The 24,110-nt window shown below is 44.2% G+C and overlaps 1 protein-coding gene across 1 annotated transcript in view; it reads left to right on the top strand.

Moving 5' to 3' along the window:
• The window catches only part of TRPC7 (transient receptor potential cation channel subfamily C member 7), a 139,239-nt gene that overhangs the window by 70,043 nt on the left and 45,086 nt on the right, over positions 1–24,110 (top strand). Inside the window, exons 3-4 of the mRNA XM_045889344.2 lie at positions 12,287–12,451; positions 20,611–20,827. Of these exons, the coding sequence (XP_045745300.2) occupies positions 12,287–12,451; positions 20,611–20,827 (382 nt within the window). The remainder of the gene's footprint in view (positions 1–12,286; positions 12,452–20,610; positions 20,828–24,110) is intronic.

Raw genomic sequence — 24,110 nt, 5'->3', positions numbered from 1 at the left:
GGATGAATGCATGTCTACCCATGGGGCTGGGCTGTATTCGTCAGCTGACAAGGCCTGTAACATTTGGGTCACTTACCTGCTATTATTTCAACATTCATGTCTCATATCAAGATACTGGTATTAGTCACATTTTGCAAGTGTTGAAAATTCAGAAGTTTACATTTTAAAAAGTTTTAATTTAAAAGAAACTAAATCCTGAGTATGTTTTAAATGTAAAATGTATATGAATAAAACCACCAAGTAAAAATAAAACATGGTCAAAATATACATTACACATACATAAGCATTATAATATAAATTCATAAAAGATGAAATCAACTTTAAAGTGTGATTTAAAAATAATTACATTAAGTGGGGCGCCTGGGTGGCTCAGTCAGTTAAGCATCCAACTTGATTTCAGCTCAGGTCATGATCTCAGGGTCGTGAGATTGAGCCCCACATTGGGCTCCACACTGGGCATTGAGCCTGCTTAAGATGCTCTCCCTCTGCATCTCCCCCCAACTCTCATGCAAGCATGTGTTCTCTCTCTCAAAAAAAAAAATAATAATCATTACATAAAGGTAAAATGTAAAGTGTGATTTTAAAAAGGAAAGCATATCAAATACATCCTTGCTGAGTTATATGCATGCACACTTCTCTGCAACACAAACTTGAAAAATTTGGTATCACCAAGTCGTAAGCCAACTCCAAATAGCTCCCTCTGATTCATTCATCTGTAACTGACCTAATATTTTAGTAGATAATTTGATAGAAGCTTTTTGAAAAATGTGTGACCACCCCAATTTACCACCTACCACTAGGCTCCATCAACCTAGGACTAGAATATTTGTTTTGGTTAAAAGCTGTGTTTTCTATTTCAAGAAAGTATGTCCAGTCTTTGTCTTCCTTTATTTAATTAAATATAGATGCAATTTCCTACATCAATATCCGTACCTTTAAATATATGTTCTCCTTGTTGATAAAGTCTTTGAACTAAAGTAAGAATCATTCTTGCAAGAAAAACTTGAATCAAATTTCTCCCTGTTACCATGAAAACTATAAATGAATATTCTGTGAGTGAGCATAACTTTGATTAAAAAAAATTAATGCTTGATATAATTCTTTGGACAGGGCTTAACATAGAAATGATTTATATTTCTGACTCTTATTATAGAAATATTATACCAATAAAAAAACTGTAATTTTGGCACTTAAAAATTGAACTATAAACCAAAAATTGAACTGCATTTTCTGAACCTTGAAAACTCTTTTGAGTTAGGCATGATTATGGTCATTTTATAGATAGAAAAACTGAGACCTGAGAAGGTAAGCCACTCTGTCCCTCACCAGTCAGTGATAGAGCCAAGACTGGCATCAGGTGGGCTGACCCAAAACCTGTGCATGCTCCATGACCCCATGAATCTCTGCACCCAAGGGACAGCAAAGTCATCAACAAAGGTCTGCAGAGTTATGGATTCAACTTGGGAACATTATTCAGTCAGAACTCAGGCTCAGAAAATTATCTGAAACCATAGCGCTTCTAGTAAGATGTCAGTGTCAGGTGGGACTTGGCAAGAGACCCAAGATACTAATTAGGTCCTCAACAAAGCGGTTTTATGACTGGAGTCTGTACTTTCCAAGGCTGTAAATCTGGACTCAGGTGGCCTCCACATTAACCTAGCTCCCAGCAAAGTGGTGACCAGGCAGGGAGCCGCTGCTGAATCAGTTGCTGCTACCCCTGTGTGTATGCAGGACAGAGCACCCAGGATTTTATCTGCAGTGGGATGATTCACTCCTTCCAGGTAGAAAGAGTTGTCGAGGAAACTGGCTTCGAGCCCTTCCCCTTGTGTATTCTTGACTTTTATCTCTACTGGGACTTGGCTGGCCCACTGACACAAGCACAGAGAGAGACGGGTTCTAACAGCATCTTAAATCATGAGGTCCCCTGGCCTCTGTGGGCTTGGAGAAATCACCGTGGTCCCTTGTGCTTTGGCACATCTGCCTCATCGAAAATCTACCTTGTGGAAATGCAGGAAAACAGTTCAAAACACTGTCTTTCGAGTCACACTGGCCTGGCTTCAAGTCCAGGCCATGTCACAATCACCTTCGTGGTTATAGCCAAGTGACTTAATTTCTGTGTCTCATACTTCCATATTTAAAATAAGAATAGGGGCGCCTGGGTGGCTCAGTCGTTAAGCGGCTGCCTTCGGCTCAGGTCGTGATCCCAGGGTCCTGGGATCGAGCCCCACATCATGCTCCCTGCTCCGCGGGAAGCCTGCTTCTCCCTCTCCCACTCCCCCTGCTTGTGTTCCCTCTCTCGCTGTGTCTCTCTCTGTCAAATAAATAAAATCTTTAAAAAATAAATAAAATAAAATAAGAATATAACAGTAGCCATCTCAAGGAAGCAACATGAGGATTAAATAATATGGTGACTGCTAAGAACAAAGTCTGACATGGAATAGATGAGATGCTCAATAAACATCGACTATTCTTTATTAAAATAATAATTATTATTTTGTTAATATTTCTTAGTTGATGGTAAGTGGTAATGGCATACATAGAAACTAAACAATCCTCGGGACGCCTGAGTGGCTCAGTCAGTTAAGCGTCTGCCTTCGGCTCAGGTCATGATCCCAGGGTCCTGGGATTGAGTCCCACATCGGGCTCCCTGCTCGGCAGGAAGCCTGCTTCTCCCTCTGCCTGCCTCTGTCTCTCTCTCTCTGATAAATAAATAAAATCTTAAAAAAATATATATATATATAGAAATTAAACAATCCTCATCCGATCCAAAAGATAATCTTCAAACCCTACTTTAGTCTCATGTTTTAATCCTCTCCTGCATAAGAAAACAAAAGCCTGGTTTAGTTGGTATCACCTCTCCCTGTTTGCCTTCTAGTAAAGATGTGAAGACAGTTAAATGTTCATCAGACCCTGAGTAATACAGAATTTGTTATATTTAGAAATTATTCTGAAATGATGAGTCACAGAGAAAATCATAGAGCCAATCTTACACGCTCCAGAAGAGCATGCAATTTATCACTCAACAGATGTTGCTATTATGAGCACCTATTATGTGTAAAACATAAGGCTGCACACCCTTGGGGATCCAAAGACAGTTGCTTCCTTCAAAGAGCTTAAAAACAGCAGAAGAGATAAGATGTAAACACAACAGTACAGCTCTTCACACCTTGACCCTTCAGCCATGACTGCCAAGTGAGTAGGCCACAGAACAAGACGCAGAGGAGTCCAAGACATCTCAGGGGGCTGAGGGACTTGGTAGGACTTGAAAGTGGAAAGCTGGGTCTCAAAGTCTGGTTAGGAAGTGAATCACAGAGGAGCGGGATGAACACAGGCAGGTAGGCTATACAGGCCATGTTTGGGAACAGTATGTGGAGCAGCTCGGCTGGAGAGGAAAGCCCAAGAAGATAACCCAAGAAGGTCTGCTAGACACTGCTTCCATTTCTCCTATGGTTTCAGGCTGGGGCATAACCCTAAGTGGGGAGGCCAGAGCCCCGCCCAGGTATGCAGAGGCAGTCATCCGGAGCCCACAGTGGGACTCTGGCCAGGAGAATGAAGTCAGATTGGAAACCCAGTGACCTCGTCAGCACCCTGTGGCCTCAGTGCTGTGGGAGGATCCCTGGTGAGCACTAGCAAATCATGCACTTAGCATTCGCCTCCAGGAGGGTGGCCAAGGCCCTTGGCCATTGCACCTGCACTCAGGAAAAGGCTCATCCACAGCTCTGGGAGAGGTCTAGCACCATTTGTTTAGGTCTCTGCTCCCCAGAGACTAAAGCACATGCTGTTCATGAACCACAGTCTCCATGAGAAAACCATTCTGTCTCTGGTAAGAGACAAGCTGCTAAGTCACAGGTACGGTGCTCCAAGGGCTCAGGGTAACTCACCATTTGTCATTCCACTTGGTCTATAAAATTGTAAGACTGTTTATTTTGAGGTGGGAGAGAGTTTTTTGGGTCCTGCTGTCCCTAGACAACAGGAACAGAGAACAGTGGAGCAAGCTACTCAACTGAATACATACTAACAAATCTTCCCAGGAGGGAAGAGCCTTCAGAAGTAGCCATCTCCTCTCGCCTCGCCACACAGCAGACTTGCAGGATGGCTCAGGATGGAGCTAGCTGCCTGGCGGGATACCCAGCTGTAGGAATAACTAAGAAGCATGCCAGGGCTGGTTAAGCTCGTGGGCCCACAAGTGGAAGAGGAGGTAGTGGGGCCAGAATGGAGTGAGAGACATCTGTACAGACATCTAATTAGATTCTCCCAGAAATGAGGGGGAAGTCTGAAAGACACTCGAGTAGTCAGAAAAAGGAGAATTTTGTAGGTGGTACTGCAAAAAAGGTGAGGACAGGGAGGTAGAGTGCTGAGACAATGCATATGAAACAAAGAAGCAAAAATCCTCTCGACCTGAGCTCCCATACCTGTCTCCCTCGTTGGCTCATTTCCTGGGTAGCCCCACCGCCTCCAGATGATGGTATGAATTTTTTCCTGATAAGATCTTTAAACTCCTATCTCGACTGCCTTTGGTAATAAAGCAAGTTGTTGTTGTCATTGTTTTCCTGTCTCCTGGCACTTGCACAGTGAACACCAATTTGGTCAAGACATGAATTCAGTCATTTATCTGTTCATTCCGCCTCCTTGGAGAACAAGCCAACTTTCAGCCTTTGTAGCCATGTGCCTCTTCCCAGATGTGGTGACATAGCCAGAAGTGCTGGGAATCTAACAAACTACAGGGACGATGAGTAAGGAAGGCCACTCTGGTGCTGTAGATGGTTCCAGATTTGCAGTCTGAACACAACTTCTAGCTATGCCATTTACTCATGCAAACAGCACTGCCTCAGTACCCATCCACTGAGCACCACACTAAAGGTCCATCGGAGCCATCCAGGAGTTTTCTCTCTGTTAGAGGATCATCCAGGCATACAACTATGATAAATGGGAGAGACTAAGAATTGGAGGAGAGGAGAGAAAGAGAGATTCTCACCTGAGCGGGCAGGGTGAGACTTCAGGAAAGAGAGAGTGAGCCGAACAAAACCTGGACCGTGGCGACGAGAGGGAAAGCATGCTGGGGAGCAGAGACACCTTGAACAAAGGCTCAGCGAGGGTCAAGCTTGGGGCAGGCTCTGAGAAGAGGGCTGCCAAAGTCAGGCCAGAGCCTAGGGATGGGAGGGAAAATAGTCGGAGTCAAGCTGGAACAGCAACTGGATGTCAGGCTTGAAACTCTAACCCTGACTCTCCCTTCCTTTGCTCTCCTCTTCTCTGCTTCCCTTTTCTTCCTTTCATTTCCTTTCACTTGCTTCCTTTCTCCCCAATTAAAATCCCCTCCATCTATGCCTCCATGGCTCCATCCATCCCAAACAGTGCAAATGGAGTGAACGGGGGACTAGCACAGAACATCCAGTGCTCTGAAGAAGCCAGTCAGATATCAACTGCCCCCCACCCCAGAGGACACAGCCCACTGCCAGAGTGAAAGGAGACACCCAGAACTCTGGCTGGAAAGCCATACGCACATCTCTGGGGCATATCTGCAATCTGGAGGCTCACAGAGATGCCCTCCTGCTTGGCAGACAGAATGAGACAGTGACCTGACCCAGAAGAGATGCAGGAAACTTCCCCCAGGAGAGGCAAGATAAGGAAGTGGTTAAGAATGTTGACTCGAGTCAGACATGAACAGTGATAGTACCATCAGCTTTATAATGAGCAGAACACTTCTCACCTTATTGTGTTAAAAGGATTAAATGAGAAAATGTTCATAATGTGCTCAGCACAAGGCCCGATCCATATGAGTGCTCAATAAATGTCAGCTTTTATTATTCTATTTATGACAGAGAACTAAGACCAGGAAGGACTAAAGTCCAAGCTAACCAGATCCAGAGCATTCCAGAGGGAGCTTAGTGGAATACAAAGACCTCAGGCTTTGGAGTCAGAAAGACCCAAGTTGGAACCACTTTCTAGCTGTGGGATTGTGGGCAACTTGAGGTGACTCAGCGTCAGCTCCCTCATCTGTAAGAGGAAAGCACATCTTCATTTGTATACAAGGATGTATAAACATCCATTTTTTGGAGAAATTATTACAAAGATAATAGCTAACATAACTAAAATTGCTTCATGTAGTAGGTCCTCAACGATTAATACCAGAAACACTCAAGCTGTGACTTCAAATTTTTTTACTTTGTCTAGTGCCCATGCTGAGAGGCTCCTTGAAAGAGGCATAATTTTTTGGATTCCCCATCCAGAGTTCCAAGCCCCATACCGTTCTTTTCTCACTCCCATCACCATCCACCCAGAACGATCATGGATTATCCTCTTGTGGTGGCCACTTGGGAGCAGCATGGCTAAATAAATAGGTTCAATGAGCATGGTGACAATGTTGGTTCCATACCAGAATGCTTCACTCATTTAAAACTTAATAAAACAATGGCAATTTCTGTTTTATTTATTGTAATCGAGCATACTAAATTCTTCAGGAATTTTTAACTCGAAAAACACGATGGCTACTCAATCCTCTGCTCATGGCATAAACTCAAGAAGAAGAGCCAAGAGAACTATTCAGACATCCCCGGGGAGGAACAGAAGTTGAAATAAGAACAGCACCAGCAATGATACCTTTAATATTAAGCACCAGGCCATGTTCGGAGCACCCAACACTTAATCCATCTCTCCTGCATCACGAAACTAGGAGCTGTGAAGTGGCTGGCCCAGGGTCACACAGCTAGGAAATGGCAAGATCTGGAATTTGAACCTGCATGGGCCAGCCTCAGAGCCTGTGAGTGCAACCGCTCCGCTAACTGCTGGCACAGAGAGGAGCAACCTGAAGGTCATCCATGGAAACATAGCAACTAGCTGTGCCAAGGCTGTGGGGCTCTCAGTATTATGTCTCACGGTTAGAGAGCCCACCAAGTGTACCCACTGGTGGGATGATCGTTCAGTGTTATCCGCTCACCCATGAGGGACGGCCTACTCCAGAACTGGCAGGGTGTGTTACTCCAAGGCCCCAGTCCACTTCCAGAGTCACAGGGCTGCGAGCTGCAGGTGGACCAGGACTGCAAGCTCTCTCTGTACTTCTAGTGCTGGCCACAGTGCCCGCTGAGAGGGAGCACTGAGGACAAGTCTGCAAAGTGAATGAATGAACAAACAAATGACCCACCAACAAACTAAACTAGTCAATGACTGACACTTCCATTTCTCTTCTTCCCTCCCCAACTTCCCAGACTTGAGAGCTTTCCCAAGACAGAACGGGAAGGAAAAACATCAGCAGCACTGAACCCAATCCCACGAGATGCTCCAAATAGGAAATGGCATCACGAAATTATTCTAATTCCGATGGATGGTCTACACTAAGAAAAGCCCTTTGGTGACTGTAGCTTGAGACAGTGTCTGTCTCCCTTTGCCTATGTAGACAGTTTCCAGAGAAAACAGGTTTCTATAAGCAAATGCTGGTGTTGAGCTAAGTGGAAAATCTTGACCACAGTCACATCAGCCATCACTGGGCCCTTTGATGGTTTATCTGTATAAAAGAAAGTCATTTTATCTATAGGCATTGGATTTTATAAATTTTGTTCCAGCTAAGTTATTCTTCAGCTTATCAAATCACGCTTTCCCACATCTCATCATTCTGTAAATGAGACTTAGTGTCCGAGGGAAAAACCTGTACTTAAAGGATATGGAAATCAGAGTCTCAAAGCCCCTGAGCTCAAACATAGTCCTCTTTTCCTCCCTGCGAAAAGTGCAAAATGCAAGACTGAAAAGCTTTTAAGGCAGTGGAGGGGAGGGGCTCTGAGGAGGGAGGAGAAGGGCTTTCCACAGGTTCAAGGGCCCGCACTGCTCCTCACGGTTGGAGTGCTCATAACCGGTAGACGGGCATCAGGGTGCAGAATACACTGGATAGTGACCCCGCCTACCCAGCAGAGACCAGCCCATTTTGAACCAACAGCATGGATAAACCAAGCTGCACTTTCAGTGGAGGATGGGGCAGGAGGGACTGGGTAGAGAGGGAGTGGCCTCACCCACGTCATTTCCAGAGACACCAACACTTCAAGAATCTGTCTGCTCACGCAGGTAGAGACAAGAATAAAAACAGGAGGGTGAGGGAGAGTTGCAGAGTAGGAGGGAGGAAGAGAGAAAAAGAGGAAGAGGGACAGAGAAAATGGGCAAGAAAAGCAGAGTCATGGGCTTACTTTTATTTATTGCATACTAATACAGTGCTTACTATTTGCCAGGTACTATTCTAAGCACTTTACAAATACTAACTTACTTAATCCTCATGATTAGCTTCATTTCTAGAAGAGGGAAGCTAAGCATGGAGAGAGTCAATGACTTGAGAGCATATGGCCAGCAAGTGACAGGGCCATGACCAGAACCCAGGAAGCCACGCACCAGTCCATGCCCTTACCCATCCGGCCTGAGGAAAGTCTTCGACTCTGTTCCGATGGGAGCATCTGGCCCAAGGGCGCAAGCATGCCGTGAGACAGCCCTAAAAATAGTTAAGGAATGTTTGTATCTCTCAACAATTATGTATTCTTATCACATCAGATATTTCCTTGTGAATGAATATAAAGCAGGGAAACAGTGAAGGGGATGGTTCTCCTTTGGGCTATAAAAGAAAAAGAGCAGCCCACAGATCAAATAAAAGCAGAGTAACAGCCAAGACTGAGCTAATATGCCCAAGAGTTCCATACACCACCACTGTATTCTCACTATGTCACCAGGGGCTAGGAGGAACAAGACGCTTAGGCGAGATAGTAACAGAAAAGTAGCTTTAGGTGTAACTTGTTATGTTAACCATGAACGTTGGTCAAACGAGCCACTAGGATAACTGGCGTGAGATGGACTCAAAAACCGGCAGTATGATTCCTGGCCCCTCAGGACTCTCAGGTCCTGTTTTCCAGCCAATCTCCTAATCCATCAGTCCATCGTAGGGACCCTGGCTCAGAGCTCCTGCTTATCTCTGCAACTTTACTTCCTTCAGCTTCCCCCTTCCTGCCCCAGTTCTCTGTACAGTCCACTGGGTGGCTGGATTGATTTTCTCTGCACGTGTCCAAACATGGACGTGGCTGGATTGATTTTTTCTGAAGAGGCTGCTCAGCTCCACGTAAGCCCCCGGTAACAGATTCTCACCTCCAAGTCATCAGGAACTCCCTGCTATGAAGAGTGAGAATCACACTGCTGGGAAAACTGGGGTGTTCTCACCAGTTCTTCCTGTGAAGGACTTCCATAAAAAGTGTACCACACTCAGTCCACAATGGTTTGGGGCGAGAATGGCCTGGGCAAAGCCCTCGGTGTCATCCATCCTTTTGTGAGCTAGATGCCAAAGAAAGCAAACCCAAGACAACACTGATTTCCTGTGTTTCCATTCTATTCTAGCTGTGGGTTTTTCTTCCATCCATTCCTTTCTGACCCTACTTCTGAAAATCCTTCCCCTGCCCACACCCCACCCCTACCTCACCCTGCAGGAATTCTTCCTTTGTTCCCTAGCTGAGTGTCCTTTTGTTTAGACTGTTGTGTCCTGATGGCATGTTCATGTTATTCTCATCTTCCTGGGATCACAGATGATGTCTCTCTGTGTTTCAAAAGCACAGTGGGAAAATTCCTTTGCTACACACTGAATTTCAAAAGCCTACCCCAAGTTCAGAAAAGTGCCCATAGAAAGATAAATAATCTGGGCTTTAGCTATTACTTGCTGTCAGCTTTCTGGGAGCAATATACTATAAACTCTGTCTGCAAATTAATATGTTTGGAGCTAGGTTGCTTTATTATGGGGGAAGAAATGCAGCTATAAAAATTAGCACATGTCTAATCAGAAGAAGACAGAGTCTCAAGAGAGCCCCCTTGTTTTAGTTGTGACCACTCTCTTCCTCTGAGGCAGGCAAGGGAGAGTGGAACAGTCCCCATTGTGTTCTGTCTCAGCATTTCTTCCCCTCCAGCTCTGCTGCTCCATCTGTTGTGCTAACTTATCTGTAGAAGGCGGTAGTAAAAGCCTGGATGGACTCTCTCCCCCGGTACAGAGAGACAAATGGAGGGGACCAGCCCTGGAGTCCTTCCAGAGCAGCTACATTTGGAGGGAGCCAGGGGCTGAGCCAAGTGGCCTGCTCTTTCATGAGCAGACATCTCAGCTTCTAATCAGACTGTGAATTTCCCCAGGGCAGATCCATTTCAGCACCCAGAGAAGGCTTGCTGTTGAAAAACAAAACTGACTGCCCCCCAATGTCCACCCACCATCCCTCTGAGGGACCTCAGCTCCCAGAAAGCTGACCATTACTAAAACACTCATATGAGTTTCTGTTGCTTGCTCCACTTTGCTGTGAATCAGAAAGGGCAGAGAAAAGCCTATGACCGGGGCGCCTGGGTGGCTCAGTTGGTTAAGCCACTGCCTTCGGCTCAGGTCATGATCCTGGAGTCCCGGGATCGAGTCCCGCATCGGGCTCCCTGCTCGGCAGGGAGTCTGCTTCTCCCTCTGACCCTCCTCCCTCTCATGCTCTCTGTCTCTTGTTCTCTCTCTCTCTCAAATAAATAAATAAAATCTTTAAAAAAAAAAAAAGAAAAAGAAAGAAAAGCCTATCACCTGCTGGTGTGAGGAATCCTACCCTACATTGAGGAGAATCCACTGCTCTTGTCCTTAGAGGGCAAGACCACAATGGTTGCTGTGGGTCCAATAACGCTACCAAAAAAGCTTCATTCTCACTAATGTTTGAGGAATAGTATTATCGGGGGCTGCCGCATGGCCACATAAACCTTTGATAGTGTCTTCACACATTGCCTGGCTGCTGCCTTGAGTTCCCAGAAACTGGAAACAAGAACATGCTGCCATTTGCACTGAGAATGTTTTAAAACTGTTGTATTTACATTATTCTTATAATGAAAAGGAAATGTTTTTACATTTCCTCATAATCATTGCACATGTCCCCTTAATACCAATGAGGCAAATGGGATGAAAACTGGTGTATTATGCTCTAGAGTCATCAGATGAAAAGTCAGACCCTTTGAAGAATGCCCAGTGTGTCTGCTCCAGTCCATGGATGCAAGGCTCTCCTGAGTAGGGCTAAGAATAGGGCTACCAAAAGCACTGAAAAGCTTCCTCCTGTCACAGGGGAACATAAGCTAATGAGTAAAATTTTCTTACATGTCAACTTCATTCCCATAAATCTTACTTAAATATTGCCTATTATCCATTTCCACTCAAAATCAACTAAACAAATGGCCAAATGGCACCAAATATTTGCAGGAAAAGGCTGTTTGGCTGCAGCAGCTCAAGCCAACTTGCTGGATGGAGCAGAACGAGGAAGACTCCCTATATGAATAAAAGCATGTCTCATGTACCACATGGGCAGAGTGGAGCCAGGCCCAAGAGAGGGCACACACTATCTGAGCCTCTTTCTGCACATTTTCATTCTTCTTTTTAACTGGCTCATTTTGCCACTTAGTCCATACAGAGGAACATGGTTGCCCACCTCTCCCAAGATCACTTGTTAACTTGTAAATAAAGAAACTGCCTCTCTTAGTCAGTCTCAAAGGCCCAGGTGAGAGAAAATGATAGGCCAGTTGAAGTCAGGGTTCCACGCCTACTCCAATAAGCGATATCCAGAAGGGATGAGGTCACACAATACCAAACAGCCACAAGAAGTCTGTCCTGTAACCCAGGCATTAGGACGGGGCGGTTTGAAGAGAGGGAGGTAGCAGTGAGAAGCTGCTGTGTGAGGGACACCACGGGTCAGTACTCTGGTAGGCCATGAGAGGTTCTATGCATCCAAGCCAACGCTGCTACAGCCCAGTGGGGAAACACTCAGTTTTAATGTCTCCTCCAGAAACACTGCAAGCACTTTCCTTAGCCAGTACAGGAAAAGAGACGGGAACACTTCTACAAACTCATTTAATCCTACAAGACAATAACAGGCTGTTCTGCAAACGGGATACTGAAGCTCACAGTAGTTGGGTAAGCGGCCCAACGTCACCTGGCTAGAAAACAGAGGAGCAAATTTCAGACCACTGGGACTCCAAAATCCCATTCATGCTCCATTCATGACTCAGGCTGCCTCACAAGTGAACTCTGCCTAAGCTAAGTGCCAAGCCCTGATGCGGCCGGTCCTGTGAGGCCTCTGACCTCAGCGCCATGACACCCAGCATCCTCAGGCCAGAAGGGCCCCGCAGGGACCTGCCCGCAGCTCTCCCCTAACGCCCCAGCCACGCCCCAGGTGAAACACCTCAGCCCCTAGCCACTCGTAGGTCGTAAACTGTTCAAGTGCTACCGATGCCATTTTCCTGTTTGCGTTTTGTTTTTGTTTTTGTTTTGTTTTTACAGTTCGTTGCTCATCCTAACTGTCAGCAGCAATTGCTTACCATGTGGTATGAAAATCTCTCAGGCTTACGTCAACAGTCTATCGCTGTGAAATTCCTGGCTGTCTTTGGAGTCTCCCTAGGCCTCCCTTTTCTCGCCATAGCCTATTGGATTGCTCCGTGCAGCAAGGTACAGACTGCTTAAGGTGCATGTCGTCTGCAGTGATCTCTTCTCTCTCCTTAGCATGACCTGGAGGCCACTGGCTCGAAGCGACAGCTGAGCGTTTCCCGTGTTCAGAGAAAAGAGCTTTGAGATACTTAGCAAAAGTAGAAAACCACACAGACCTGCTTGTTTTCCAACATTTTTCTAAAACAGGGAGGAGTGATAATCTGGGACATTTAAAATACATGAGGCATAATCTGATCAATAATGGAAGAGAGAGGGAAGACAGGCACTTTTGCTCCTCTAATTACACCATGTCCTAGACACATCCTCTACACTCACAGTAATCATTATAATAATGGTCACAGGAATAAGCAACATTTACTGAGTGTTTTCTTTTGGCTAAGCTCTTTTCATGGAAGATCTCATTTCACCCCCTCAATTACATTATGACGCATATACTTTATGAAGTAGGTTCAGAAAAGAGAAATGACGAATAGGCTGAGAGTCAAGTGCAGCTCATGTTGGGCTCTGCAGCCGCATCTCCACATTGTCCCAGTTTCCCTGGCTTCCCTGATTAGGCTCTGGGCCACACGGGTGGCTAACTGGGTCACAAGAAGGAAAAGACAAAGGAAAGAGAAGGAGAGCTGGAAAGGTGCAGAGCTGGGTTCTTTGCTCACAGGGAAGGGGAGTGTCGGGTGCCGGCTGCTAATGGAGGGAATGGAACTTTCCCACCTCCCGTCCATCATCCCTACAGCCCAGCCATCTGATCCAGCCACAGAAACCCTCGGCACTCACTCCAGCTTCAGGCAAGAGTTAGCAACTACAGGACCAAATCATGGAGAAATGATTCCACAGGGAATCTGATCAGCTAATGTGGTTAACAAAAAATGGAACCTCTTGTCAACTCCAGTAAGAGGGACCTCATGCCAGGATGATGGGCCCAAGACTTGAGGGCTGCTGATGAGGCCACCTAACCAGAGGCAATGAACTCACTGCCTTTGAGTAAGACGCATGCCATAGACACAGGTTAGGACAGATTCAGACTCCTTCTTCTGTAAAATGGTAGTAAAAAGTCCTCAAACTGAGTATTTGTGGTGTTCAACCTTACATCTACTGAGGGTTTTGTTTCTTTGACAATCTACCATGCCATGGATTTCTAAATCAGAATTCCCCAAATGATACACATATAAATGAAGGCATTTTTTTCTGCCTTTCATTATGAGCTGAAAAAAGTGCAGTGAGTAAAACAAAACCAGATTTAAAGCTGGGTTAGAGTAGGTCACTGGTTCTAGGCACAGATTTTCACACTGGAAGTATCTAGTCTGTCCTGCAGGTTAGAGCCTTGCCTTCATTCAAAGCCTCAATGCACAGGGATGCTCACCTCCATACTCTGGGAGCCCCAAACTACTTTCAGGACAGTCAGTCATTAAAATAATAGCCCCTTGGTAGAGAAAACACTGACAAGCCTCAATTTTGCTTTTAAAACCAAATGCAACAGTTACCAGAAAATGGGGACTAGCCAATACCAGCAAATTGGTTTGCCTCTGCCTATCTGGTCGCCTGGGGAAATACTCAGGAAGAAATGATATTCCAGTTGTTGACTAAATTTTTTAGATTTTCAGTAGGTCTAAGAAGAACCATCTTGGCCAATATCATGCAGATGTGATGTCCCCCCGCCAAAAAAAAGTACGCATGGGAAGGGGAGGGAGTTCTGGACTTTCTTGGGGTCCAGTAAGTCCAAGAGACTGATGCCACCATGAAACATAAGGGTCACACCAATAGTAGTCTTCTAGAACATTCCGGAAGAAATGATTGCAGGAAAATTTAGCCCAATGGCTGAGACTTCCTCTCTTCTGTTCAGATACATGTCTGATTGACATTTGGTGCTCATGGAGCTTCCAGTAACACTAAAAAAAGAGCACTACAGATAAATATGAGCTGGCCATTAAGCCACTTGTGCCTTCTGGGCACTTTCTGGGCTGCAAGTCTGAGTTCAATACATTGGAGGGTGTGTCCACACTGGAATGACAAGTCTTTGTGGCATGAGATCATTCTTGGTGGCATACTGCTCATTCTGAGGAAAGATTCCCTCATTAAGGAGGGAAACTTTCGTTGTCAAAGTTGCTCTGAAGCAGCCAAAGGACAGCTAAAACAGTCAAGATATTTTTAGTTTCTTCCCTTTCACCACTACAAAAGAAATCTATTCAAGTTTGGCAAAGATATTGTATTACTGGGGATTATATAGGGTCACATCTTCCATGTGAAGAAACCAGCCCTCGCCAAAGGCTCCTGAGGCCCAGAATACAAGGTCCTCCCAAGGAAAGTGGCACAGTGGCGAAATCTGTTAATGTGCTGCATCCCTCCTCCCAAGGGATCACTTTATACCTAATAAATCTATGAAAAAGCCAGTGTCATCCCAGCAACTTCATATTCTAACCACATTATGACACCTGCCTCAAAGAATTTAGAACTTGATATTCTTTTCTAAATGTATTCATAACCAGCTAAACCTCATCAACCAGCTAATGTCCATCAATGTCTAACAAATGCTGAAGTTTCTATTTCCAACTTAATGGTCCATTTATTGAATAGTTGCTGTCCTAATTTAGAGACCACTAGGGATACCAAAATTACTTGATTGGCCTGCCAAAATGATCTCATTTATTTCCCATTGAATCCCCATGGCTGTCAATTCTACTTTTATTTAAATTTTTGAGGGTCCCTAAGAAAGACAGCTAAATAAGGAGAGTATAAGGTCAAGGATGTCAACAGAAGTTCAGCTTACTAATATAGTGTCTGAAGAGGGTAACCAAGTCATAGATGTGTACATAAGATAATAACGGCAGATCTGGATCTTGGGACAGGCCTCTCAAGGTCAATAAAGAGAACAGTGATATTTTTCTATCATCTCTCATCTTAATCACCAGCATGGCTGAGGTCAAGCAGCCCACTGGGAGGCCAGTGAGTTCTCACCTCATGGCTGCTCTCAGACAGATCTTTGCCCACAGAGCTCTTCATCCTCTCAAGGAGGGCTCTGATGTCAAAGGCCCTTTATGGCTCAATGGCCTATTTTGCATCCTTTGTTATTCCATTCTGATTCATAATTTAGGTTGTTTGCCTATTAAAATCTGAGAGCTGAAAGAGTTAACAGTCATCCATAAGGGCTCAAACAGGGTCTCTACAGTGGGTGGATCAAGGAGGAAGTCAGCATGGGGAAAGTGTTGAGGAATAACACAAGTTCTAATTGTAAACGTGTGAGAGGTGACTGATTTCCTCCATGCCTGTTATCCTTGATGGTTCAATTATGCTTATAACTCAGTCCCAGGACTCAGGAAGGGAGAGCTGTAAACAACTTCAGTCTCCTACCTGGTATCTTTACAGGGGACAAGCCCTCGGTCCATATACTGCCACATAACTCTAAATGAAGAATGCCAAAGTGATAGCTACCATGCCCCAAACCCCTAGCCCCGTGCCAAACAAAACACCAAGTGAGGAGGTGGAGGAACTCTGCAGCTTTGGAAGATCCCTGCTCTGCCTTGTCAAAGTTGAAGTGGTATGAAACAAAGGTCCTCACACCATGAGGCCCAGAGCCAACCAGGAGAGGACAATGCCTCCAAAGCCTTCTGTGTCCCCCTCATCTGCCTCTACCAGAGAGCACTAGATTAAAGAAAATCATGCTGTAATTTTGGAAGCATTGTCATGGAGGGGAAATTCGTGCCAGGAAATAGAGCCTATTTTGCTCTTATGTTACAAAAGCATCTGCCCTCAAATCCAAAAGGAGAGTCCATCACCTGTCCCCTGCTGGGACAGGAGTTAAGAGGACCAGAAGGCTGATCACTTCCATACTGAGCCCAGTCTGAGCCCTGCGACATTCTCTCCCCAACTCTCTATCAATTTCCTAGCACAGGTTCTCTGTTCTCTCTCCACTAGAAAATCAGCAACTTTGAAAGAAAGGACCAACCCTGACAGCTTATTTATTCTATCCCCTCCAGTGCCCAGGATCATGTTGCACATAGACAGTACCCAAAGGGCTCATGCATGACATCAGGACTCTGTGTAGCTCCCACTTTCTGAAGCCTTGCCTATAAGCTTTAAAAGAGCCAGTTGGGTTTCTTTTAAGTTTCCCCTTAGGAGAATTGCCTGAGGCTCTCTGGTGCCACAGAGTAAGTGCTTCCTGTGTGCCAGGAGCTGCTCTGTTTTGTGCCTATTATTCATTTCTTCTATCAACCCTACATGACAAGTTGTATTTTATCCCCATTTTACAGATGGAGAAACTAAGACACAAAGGGATTATGTAAATGCCACAAACTATGGAGGTGTGATTTACACCTAAGATCTCTGGCTCAGGAGACCTGACCTTAAACATTGCGTGTGTGTGCACGCGCGTGCATGTGCATGTGTGTGCGCACACACACACACATCTGCCCCTCTACCCTAATACATCAGCAGCATTACAACCTTCAATGCTGAATGTAAACATCTTAACTGCTGACTACTTCACTTTGCAATGGACTTGGTTCAGAAAGTTAAGAGGTGGCAGGACTTTTCTAGAAGGGAGGAGTCGAAACCACGATTGACAAACTATATTCTTTCCTCTTCTTTCCCGAGAAACCCTACCTTCGAGAATCTACTATCACTCAGCACCTTTTCAGTCCACAGGACAAAGGGTGGATTCACATGGCAATGTGAGAACACCCGGATTAGAGATACCCAGTGAACATCTTCCTGCCCCACCCAAAAAGAGGAAGATTCCTGAGCCCTGCGTTAGACATTGTGAATAAGAATTTTACAGGGAGCATATGGAGAAACCCGCCCCTAATTTAACCAGGATCTCTAACATTTGAGACCACTCTGGCCTTGAGGATGTTCCTGTTTCTTTTTGGAGCACTTGATCCAAACTTGGTCTCCACTCAGCTTTCCAACATCTACACTGAGGTCTCCCTTGAGGCCACTGGCACCTGGTGGCGAGCGAGGGTGGCATCTGGTGATAGAAGACTGCAGAGAGATGGTGGAAACACTCTCTGCAGATACGACCTACCTCACAAGCATGTGGCCACCAGGTCCCCATTTAGACACTTCCACTGGTGGTCAGGGCTAAGAGCCGAGCAGCACGGAACACAGAGGTGTGCTAACCAGTAAGAGGCCACCTCTGATTGCTCATGAATGTCATTTATTTGCAGCTAATTCAAGAGCACTACTCAGTTGCTCTCATACTCATATATTTCCCAGAGATGAAGCATAGTACCCAGGGGGTTTGGGGTAAGCCAGACATTGATATACAACTGGTATCAATTCTCTGCTCACAAGGTCCAAGTAATGACACAAGTGCTTTAGCCCATTATTCAGACTCACCAGTTTCGCACTGGTGAGCAAAGAGCCAAGCAGGCCAAGGTCTACATCCCCCAAAGCTCTACTGTCTTTTTTTTACACCGAACGCAGTTCCTTGACCCAGCTTTAATGATTCCCCAGCTAAGAGCTGTTGGCATATATTGGCTGACTTTTCTCCTTAGTTCACCTGGTGGCCTTGTAAAAGGAGGAAGTTTTCCCCAGGTGTAATTTGTTTCAAAACTTATTTTTGTGAGCCAAAGGGAAATGTCACCAAAAAAAGGAAGAAAAAAAAAAGAAAGCTATTGAAATGATTTGATCTCAACTGACCTTTATCAAAGTTTGACCAATTAAAAAAAAGTCTTCAAGCCCAGAAGAAAAAGAGGAAAGGCACACTAATACTTAACCTCGCTTTCCTCCCTATGGGCCAGATCAAGTGAGAACTGAACCCAGGGTCACCTTCCATGGGACCACAGGGCCTTATCAGGGTTTTGTCTTATGTTTGCTCTAGATACAGTAATTTTTACAGACTCCTCTTCTGCCAGCCAATAACAACCTGAAGGAGGTAACAAACGGAACATTAAATGCCTCAAACCACGTCTTCTGGGGAATCCCAAGGCCAGCTCAGGTTCAGCTACATGCAGCTTCCTACCTCAGGTGCCTCCCATGGGTGAGAAGAAGGAGCAGTGTCCCATATCTTCATCCAGGTCGTCACTGGAAGATACTGTGTAGAGCCCACTGATAAAGGATGGGAAACCTGGCCATCAATCCCTTAAGATTTGGGTCTATCTCCATGGTCCCCAGCTTTTTCTGACACTTCTAGAACCCTGCTGGGACACACAAGATCTGGCATCCCTTTCCTTCTGCTCAGCTTTCCCCATTCCCCACCCTACGGTCAGGTTCCATCTTCCCTCGCCTCTCACCACTGCCCCAACTAGGACACGGTGACGAGAAAGGAAGCTGGGACTATTTAAGGATGTCTCCCGGGTACACCAGGATTCTGGCTGGGAAATGGGACTTCAAGATCTGAACAGAGTCAACTAAAATGCTGAAAAATTCAAACTAGCTATTTGATATATAAATCAAAATGAGACAGGGTTGAATTCAGTTTTCTTACCGAATTTATGTGAGATGTTTCATTTGTCCTTACATTTAACCTGTGCATTCTGAATTTAATGTATCTACCCATGGCCAAAACTAATCTGCAGTCCAATTTTGTAAATAATGAAGTTAAACATTACAAAGGAGGGCCATTTATAAAATGTCTGTAAGCTCCATGGTTTTCAGGTACTAGATCTAGTGCCATATGACATCTGACAATGCAAATGAATGGAAATAAGTTTTTTTCCAGCATAGTAGGGATTCCCAATGTCTAGACCTGAGATGCTGTTTTTTTAAAAAAAATTACTGTATCATTTTTTTTTATTTCAATTGATAGGTTCTATGGCATTAGAATCATAATAAATCAGGGGCCTGGGTGGCTCAGTCGTTAGGCGTCTGCCTTCGGCTCAGGTCATGATCCCAGGGTTCTGGGATCGAGCCCCGCATTGCGCTCCCTGCTCGGCGGGAAGCCTGCTTCTCCCTCTCCCACTCCCCCTGCTTGTGTTCCCTCTCTCGCTGTCTCTATCTGTCAAAAAAATAAATAAAATCTTTTTAAAAAATCATAATAAATCATGTTACACTAATAATCAGAACAATTAAAGTGGATGATTACCATGCTAAAGCATATTAAAAGAACATTATCAAGCCTTCTGACTTATAAATGTTACATTGAACATAGTCATAATTAGGGAAATTTTACCTGCAAAGACCCCTGTAACTGATCGTCTACTGAACCAATACTCTATGTCCCAGGTGACATTTCACTCTAGGACTCCTGAATGAGGCGAAATGTGAACATTTGGTACTTAGGTGCAAGTGATAGCAGTGATCTAGTAGGGACCCACAAGAGTTCATTAACAGGGGTCAGCAGACTCACCGGGTGGCCCACAGTTTAGTCCTCAAAGACCAAAGTAGCCCCTGGATGGCACACCAGGGCCAGAGAAGATGTGGCCAATACTTGCTCCCTAACGGGGCATCTTCTGGATCATTTCAAGCTCACATGGAACAACCACACAATTCAATTATGCGCTAGAGTCACAAGGGAAACCTCAGGAAGTTTTAGAGTAGTATCAAAGAGGCTATGATCTACACACATGCAGCAATAAAAAGAGAATTTTTTTAAAGTACAAGGAAAAAGTCCTCTACGTCCGGAAATTAACCTGTGATTTAAAAATGAAATCCAAAGAGAAGTTACAAAATATTGATAACTGAGTATCAGTGAACACCCTACCTGTCAAAATTTCTTATAATATGGCTAAAGCAGTGGGAAGTGTAGAGCGTTAAGTAAATTTACCCACATATAAGAAATAGTGAAAACAAATCATAAAAAACCAAAACTCAGGAAAATGGACCAAAGAGCAACAGAGCATATCCAACATGTGTTTCTTTAAATTCTGAACTCTACTGAGATAAATTATTTTTTTTTCCAGATGTGAATGGCATAAGACCCATATTCATGTGGTTGGGAGAAGCCGTGCAGATTATAGCATGATGATACATCACTGTGTTCTACTCCTGTTTAAACCACTCCCACTAAATCTCCTAAATAGGAAAAAACTGAATTCAATAGGAAATACATTTGGCTAAGCAGTAACTCATGAGGGAGTGCTAGAGAAAAGGTTGTCTGGGTTCAGTTAGCAGCTTCTGTCCATGATGGAGGATTCTCTAGTTAAACTTTGGCAAAAGCATTTTAAAGAGAGACCTACACCCGCCTACAGATGCCAGTTTAACATGTCTTGTACATATTTTGTTTCCAGCTAGGAAGAACCCTGAGGAGCCCCTTCATGAAATTTGTAGCCCATGCAGTTTCTTTTACAATCTTTTTGGGATTGTTAGTTGTGAATGCATCAGACCGCTTTGAAGGCGTTAAAAACCTGCCCAACGAAACCTTCACAGACTACCCGAAACAGATCTTCAGAGTGAAAACCACACAATTCTCCTGGACAGAAATGCTCATCATGAAGTGGGTCTTAGGTAAGCAGTCGCTCTGTCCTTTATTCTCTCCTCCCTACTAATAATAGGACATTATTAAACTCTGACTTCTGAACCTCTTCCTTTCCTCTTGAGTGCACTCTGGCAGTCAAAATGGTGAGCAGATGACCAACAAAGAAGCCAGAATCAACTTCTATATATGCTGGTGTGTCCAATGCACAGGCCTTTAATAGGAATCCCAATTTTGGAAGGAGATGTTTGGAGGAAATTTGCTGCATGCTCTTCATTACACATGTATTGAAAATGCTTGTAAAGTAGGCTTGCATGGGAAAACGTATTTTGATCATTTAACTATAGTCTACCAGAAGCCTTAGGAAATCAAGGTCTGCTTTTAGAAAAAAGTATAAAATTGCATAGCTTAAATGGCATTTTTTATCACTGAATACTAACGTATAGTAGAATTTAGATGATAAAATCTAAAAATTAGGGGAGTTACACTTTCTCATTATTTGCGTTAATGAACATCATGAAGCTGTGACATTCCTCTTTGTGGTGATGCTTTGTACTGCCAAGGTCTGCCACTAGAAGTGCCAAGGAAATTTTCCCAATTTCCCCCCTGACTAGCTAAGAAAGACCATCTCTCTTTTACCCACTTCATAAGAACTATTATTAAGAGGAACAAACAAAATAAACTAAAATGGTAAAAGCTAAAACTGTACAGGCAAAACGGGATATAGGTTTTTCTAATACTACAAACTGCAAAACTATTTGGTAGGAAAAAAAAATGAGGCTTGGTGGGAAAAAATGAAAAACTGTAAGTTATCATCGGTGACATTGCACAAAGCTAAAACCTGCTCAATAGATTATAATATTTACATCAAAAAGATATGAATTTGATGAGAATGTTTTGAACAAAACAAAACTGAAAAGAGAACTGAAAAATTTAGCTCTGGAGTATCAACATGTACTCCATTAACTAAACTGCCCTAATGCTATGCACCTCAGATTTTGCTTTCTTCACAAAAATTCAGTAATGGTATAATTTTCACTATGTTCATGTGAACAAACATTGAGTCAAAATGTACACAGGGTTGAAGTATCTGTGCCATCAATCCACAAAATCACAAAAGAACAAGTACTTGAGAACAGCCAACGCATGGCCTGCTGCAGTTAAATGAGAGAGCCTAAGAGAGCCACAGCGGTTGAACCACGTGAGAACATCCTAGATGCCCACGCTGAGAACAAGGGGGGCTATGGTCTCTGAACTAGGTCTCTAAATAGGAAGAGAGGGATGAGAAGAATGGTTTGTTCCAAAGGAAAGAAGCAGGAGAACACACCACGCTTCCCACAGGCTTTTCATCAACCAGCCAGTCTCTGACCAGAGGCTCACTTAGTGGGGTCACTGGCACTAAAGTTGTAAAGAGACATTAAAGCTTGTGGCAGAGTGAGTTCTGTGGCCTAACTTTCCAAGTTCAGGGTCTACCCCAATCCTCCCTAGTGCATCCCCCCAACCCCCATGGATAAACTAAACACTTTAACACTGCACTGGACAGAATGTTTGTATGGCCCCAAATCCATATGGGAAAACGCTAACCCTGATGTGACGGTGTTAGGAGATGGGGTCTCTGAGAAAGGATTAGATCATGAGGACAGAATGCTCGTGAATGGGATTCGTGCCCTTATATAAGAGTCTCAGGGAGCTCTCTCACTCTCTCCCTGCCATGTGAGGGTACAGCAAGCAGTCTGTAACCCAGAGAGGGCTCTCACCAGAACCCAAATATGCTGGCATCCTGATTTCAGACTTCCAACCTCCAGAACTGTTGAGAAATAAATTTCTCTTGTTTACAAGCCACTCAGCCTGTGGTATTTTGTTAGAGTAGCCCAAATTGACTAAGACACAGATTTAAAAAAAACAAAAAAACATAACTCACATGTTGGGTTTATGGATAAAAACGTAAGAGTATTTATGGCCCCAATCACTCACCCACCTCATTCCCCCACCTGGCCCCCAGGGAGAAGACTGTGGTGAGTGCAACCATGCCTGCCCTTAAGTGGTAGAGCTACCCTGTGTTCATGGCTCCTACTAAAGCAGGACTTCCTCCTGACCCATATTTCTCTTCCTGGATGGCAGAGCACTGTCCCAGGAGGAGGCATTTCTCTCCAGCTACAGGGGACCCAACTTCTATAGCCTGGTCCCAGGTCCTGCCCATCAAAGCAGAGCTGAGTTTTTAAGACCATTACATGAAAAGTACGGGGGAGGGGAGGGCTTATTTCTCATTGACCTATTTCCTGTTATATTTCAGGTGGAAGAAAGATTCTAACTTTTTCTTATTAGCTAACTTTTCCAAACTTTTTATTATGAATAATTTTTTTTAAAGATTTTATTTATTTATTTGAGACAGAGAGAATGAGATACAGAGAGCATGAGAGGGAGGAGGGTCAGAGGGAGAAGCAGACTCCCCGCCGAGCAGGGAGCCCGATGCGAGACTCGATCCCGGGACTCCAGGATCATGACCTGAGCCGAAGGCAGTCGCTTAACCAACTGAGCCACCCAGGCGCCCCTATTATGAATAATTTCAAGAATATTCAAAAATCAAGACAAGAGTATAATAAACCCCATGGACCAATCTCTCATGTTCAGCAATTAGCAAGTCATGACTAATCTTTGTTTCATCTTTACCTTCCCTAGTTCCCTTCCCCTGACACTATTCTGAAGCAAATCTCAGATATCATATTTCATCCATAAACATTTTTATGTGTATCACTAAAAATTATTTTTCTTTTTTTCCATCTTTTTTCCCCTCTGTGTTTCAAGTTCACAGATAATTTTTTCTGCATTGTCTGCGATTTTAATCCCCAACCAGCAAATTTTTCCTTTCAGATATTGTATTTTCCAATGCTTGAAATTCCATTTGGCTCTCTTCTTATCTTTCACTTCCTTCTTCATGATGCTTGCATTTTCCCTTAAATCCTTGAACATACTGTGCATTCTTATAGTAACTGTTATAAAATCCTTAACTCTGAATTCCATCATCTCTGTCATTTCTGGGTTACCTTCTACTACGTAATCTTTCTCCTGACATGGATCACATTTTCCTGCATCTTGGTGTGTTAGTGATTTCTGACTGAACGATGGGCACTATATAGGTTATGTTGTTGAGCACCCAGATTTTGTTGTCTTCCTTGAAAGAGTATTTGGCTTTATTCTGATAAGCTGTTAAATTACCTGCAGATGAGTTCAGGGCTTTTCAAGCTTTCTTAGAGTGAATCTGGAGAAATTTAACCATAAGGATTGTTTATCCTTGTACTACAGAGATACACATCA

This window comes from Mirounga angustirostris, unplaced genomic scaffold (genome assembly GCF_029215605.1).
Source record: "Mirounga angustirostris isolate CCGP_5_RB_7025 unplaced genomic scaffold, mMirAng1.0.hap1 SCAF_7, whole genome shotgun sequence".
NCBI lineage: Eukaryota > Metazoa > Chordata > Mammalia > Carnivora > Phocidae > Mirounga > Mirounga angustirostris.
The sequence above is the reverse complement of the archived record's forward strand: the minus strand, read 5'-3'. Positions and strand labels throughout refer to the sequence as shown.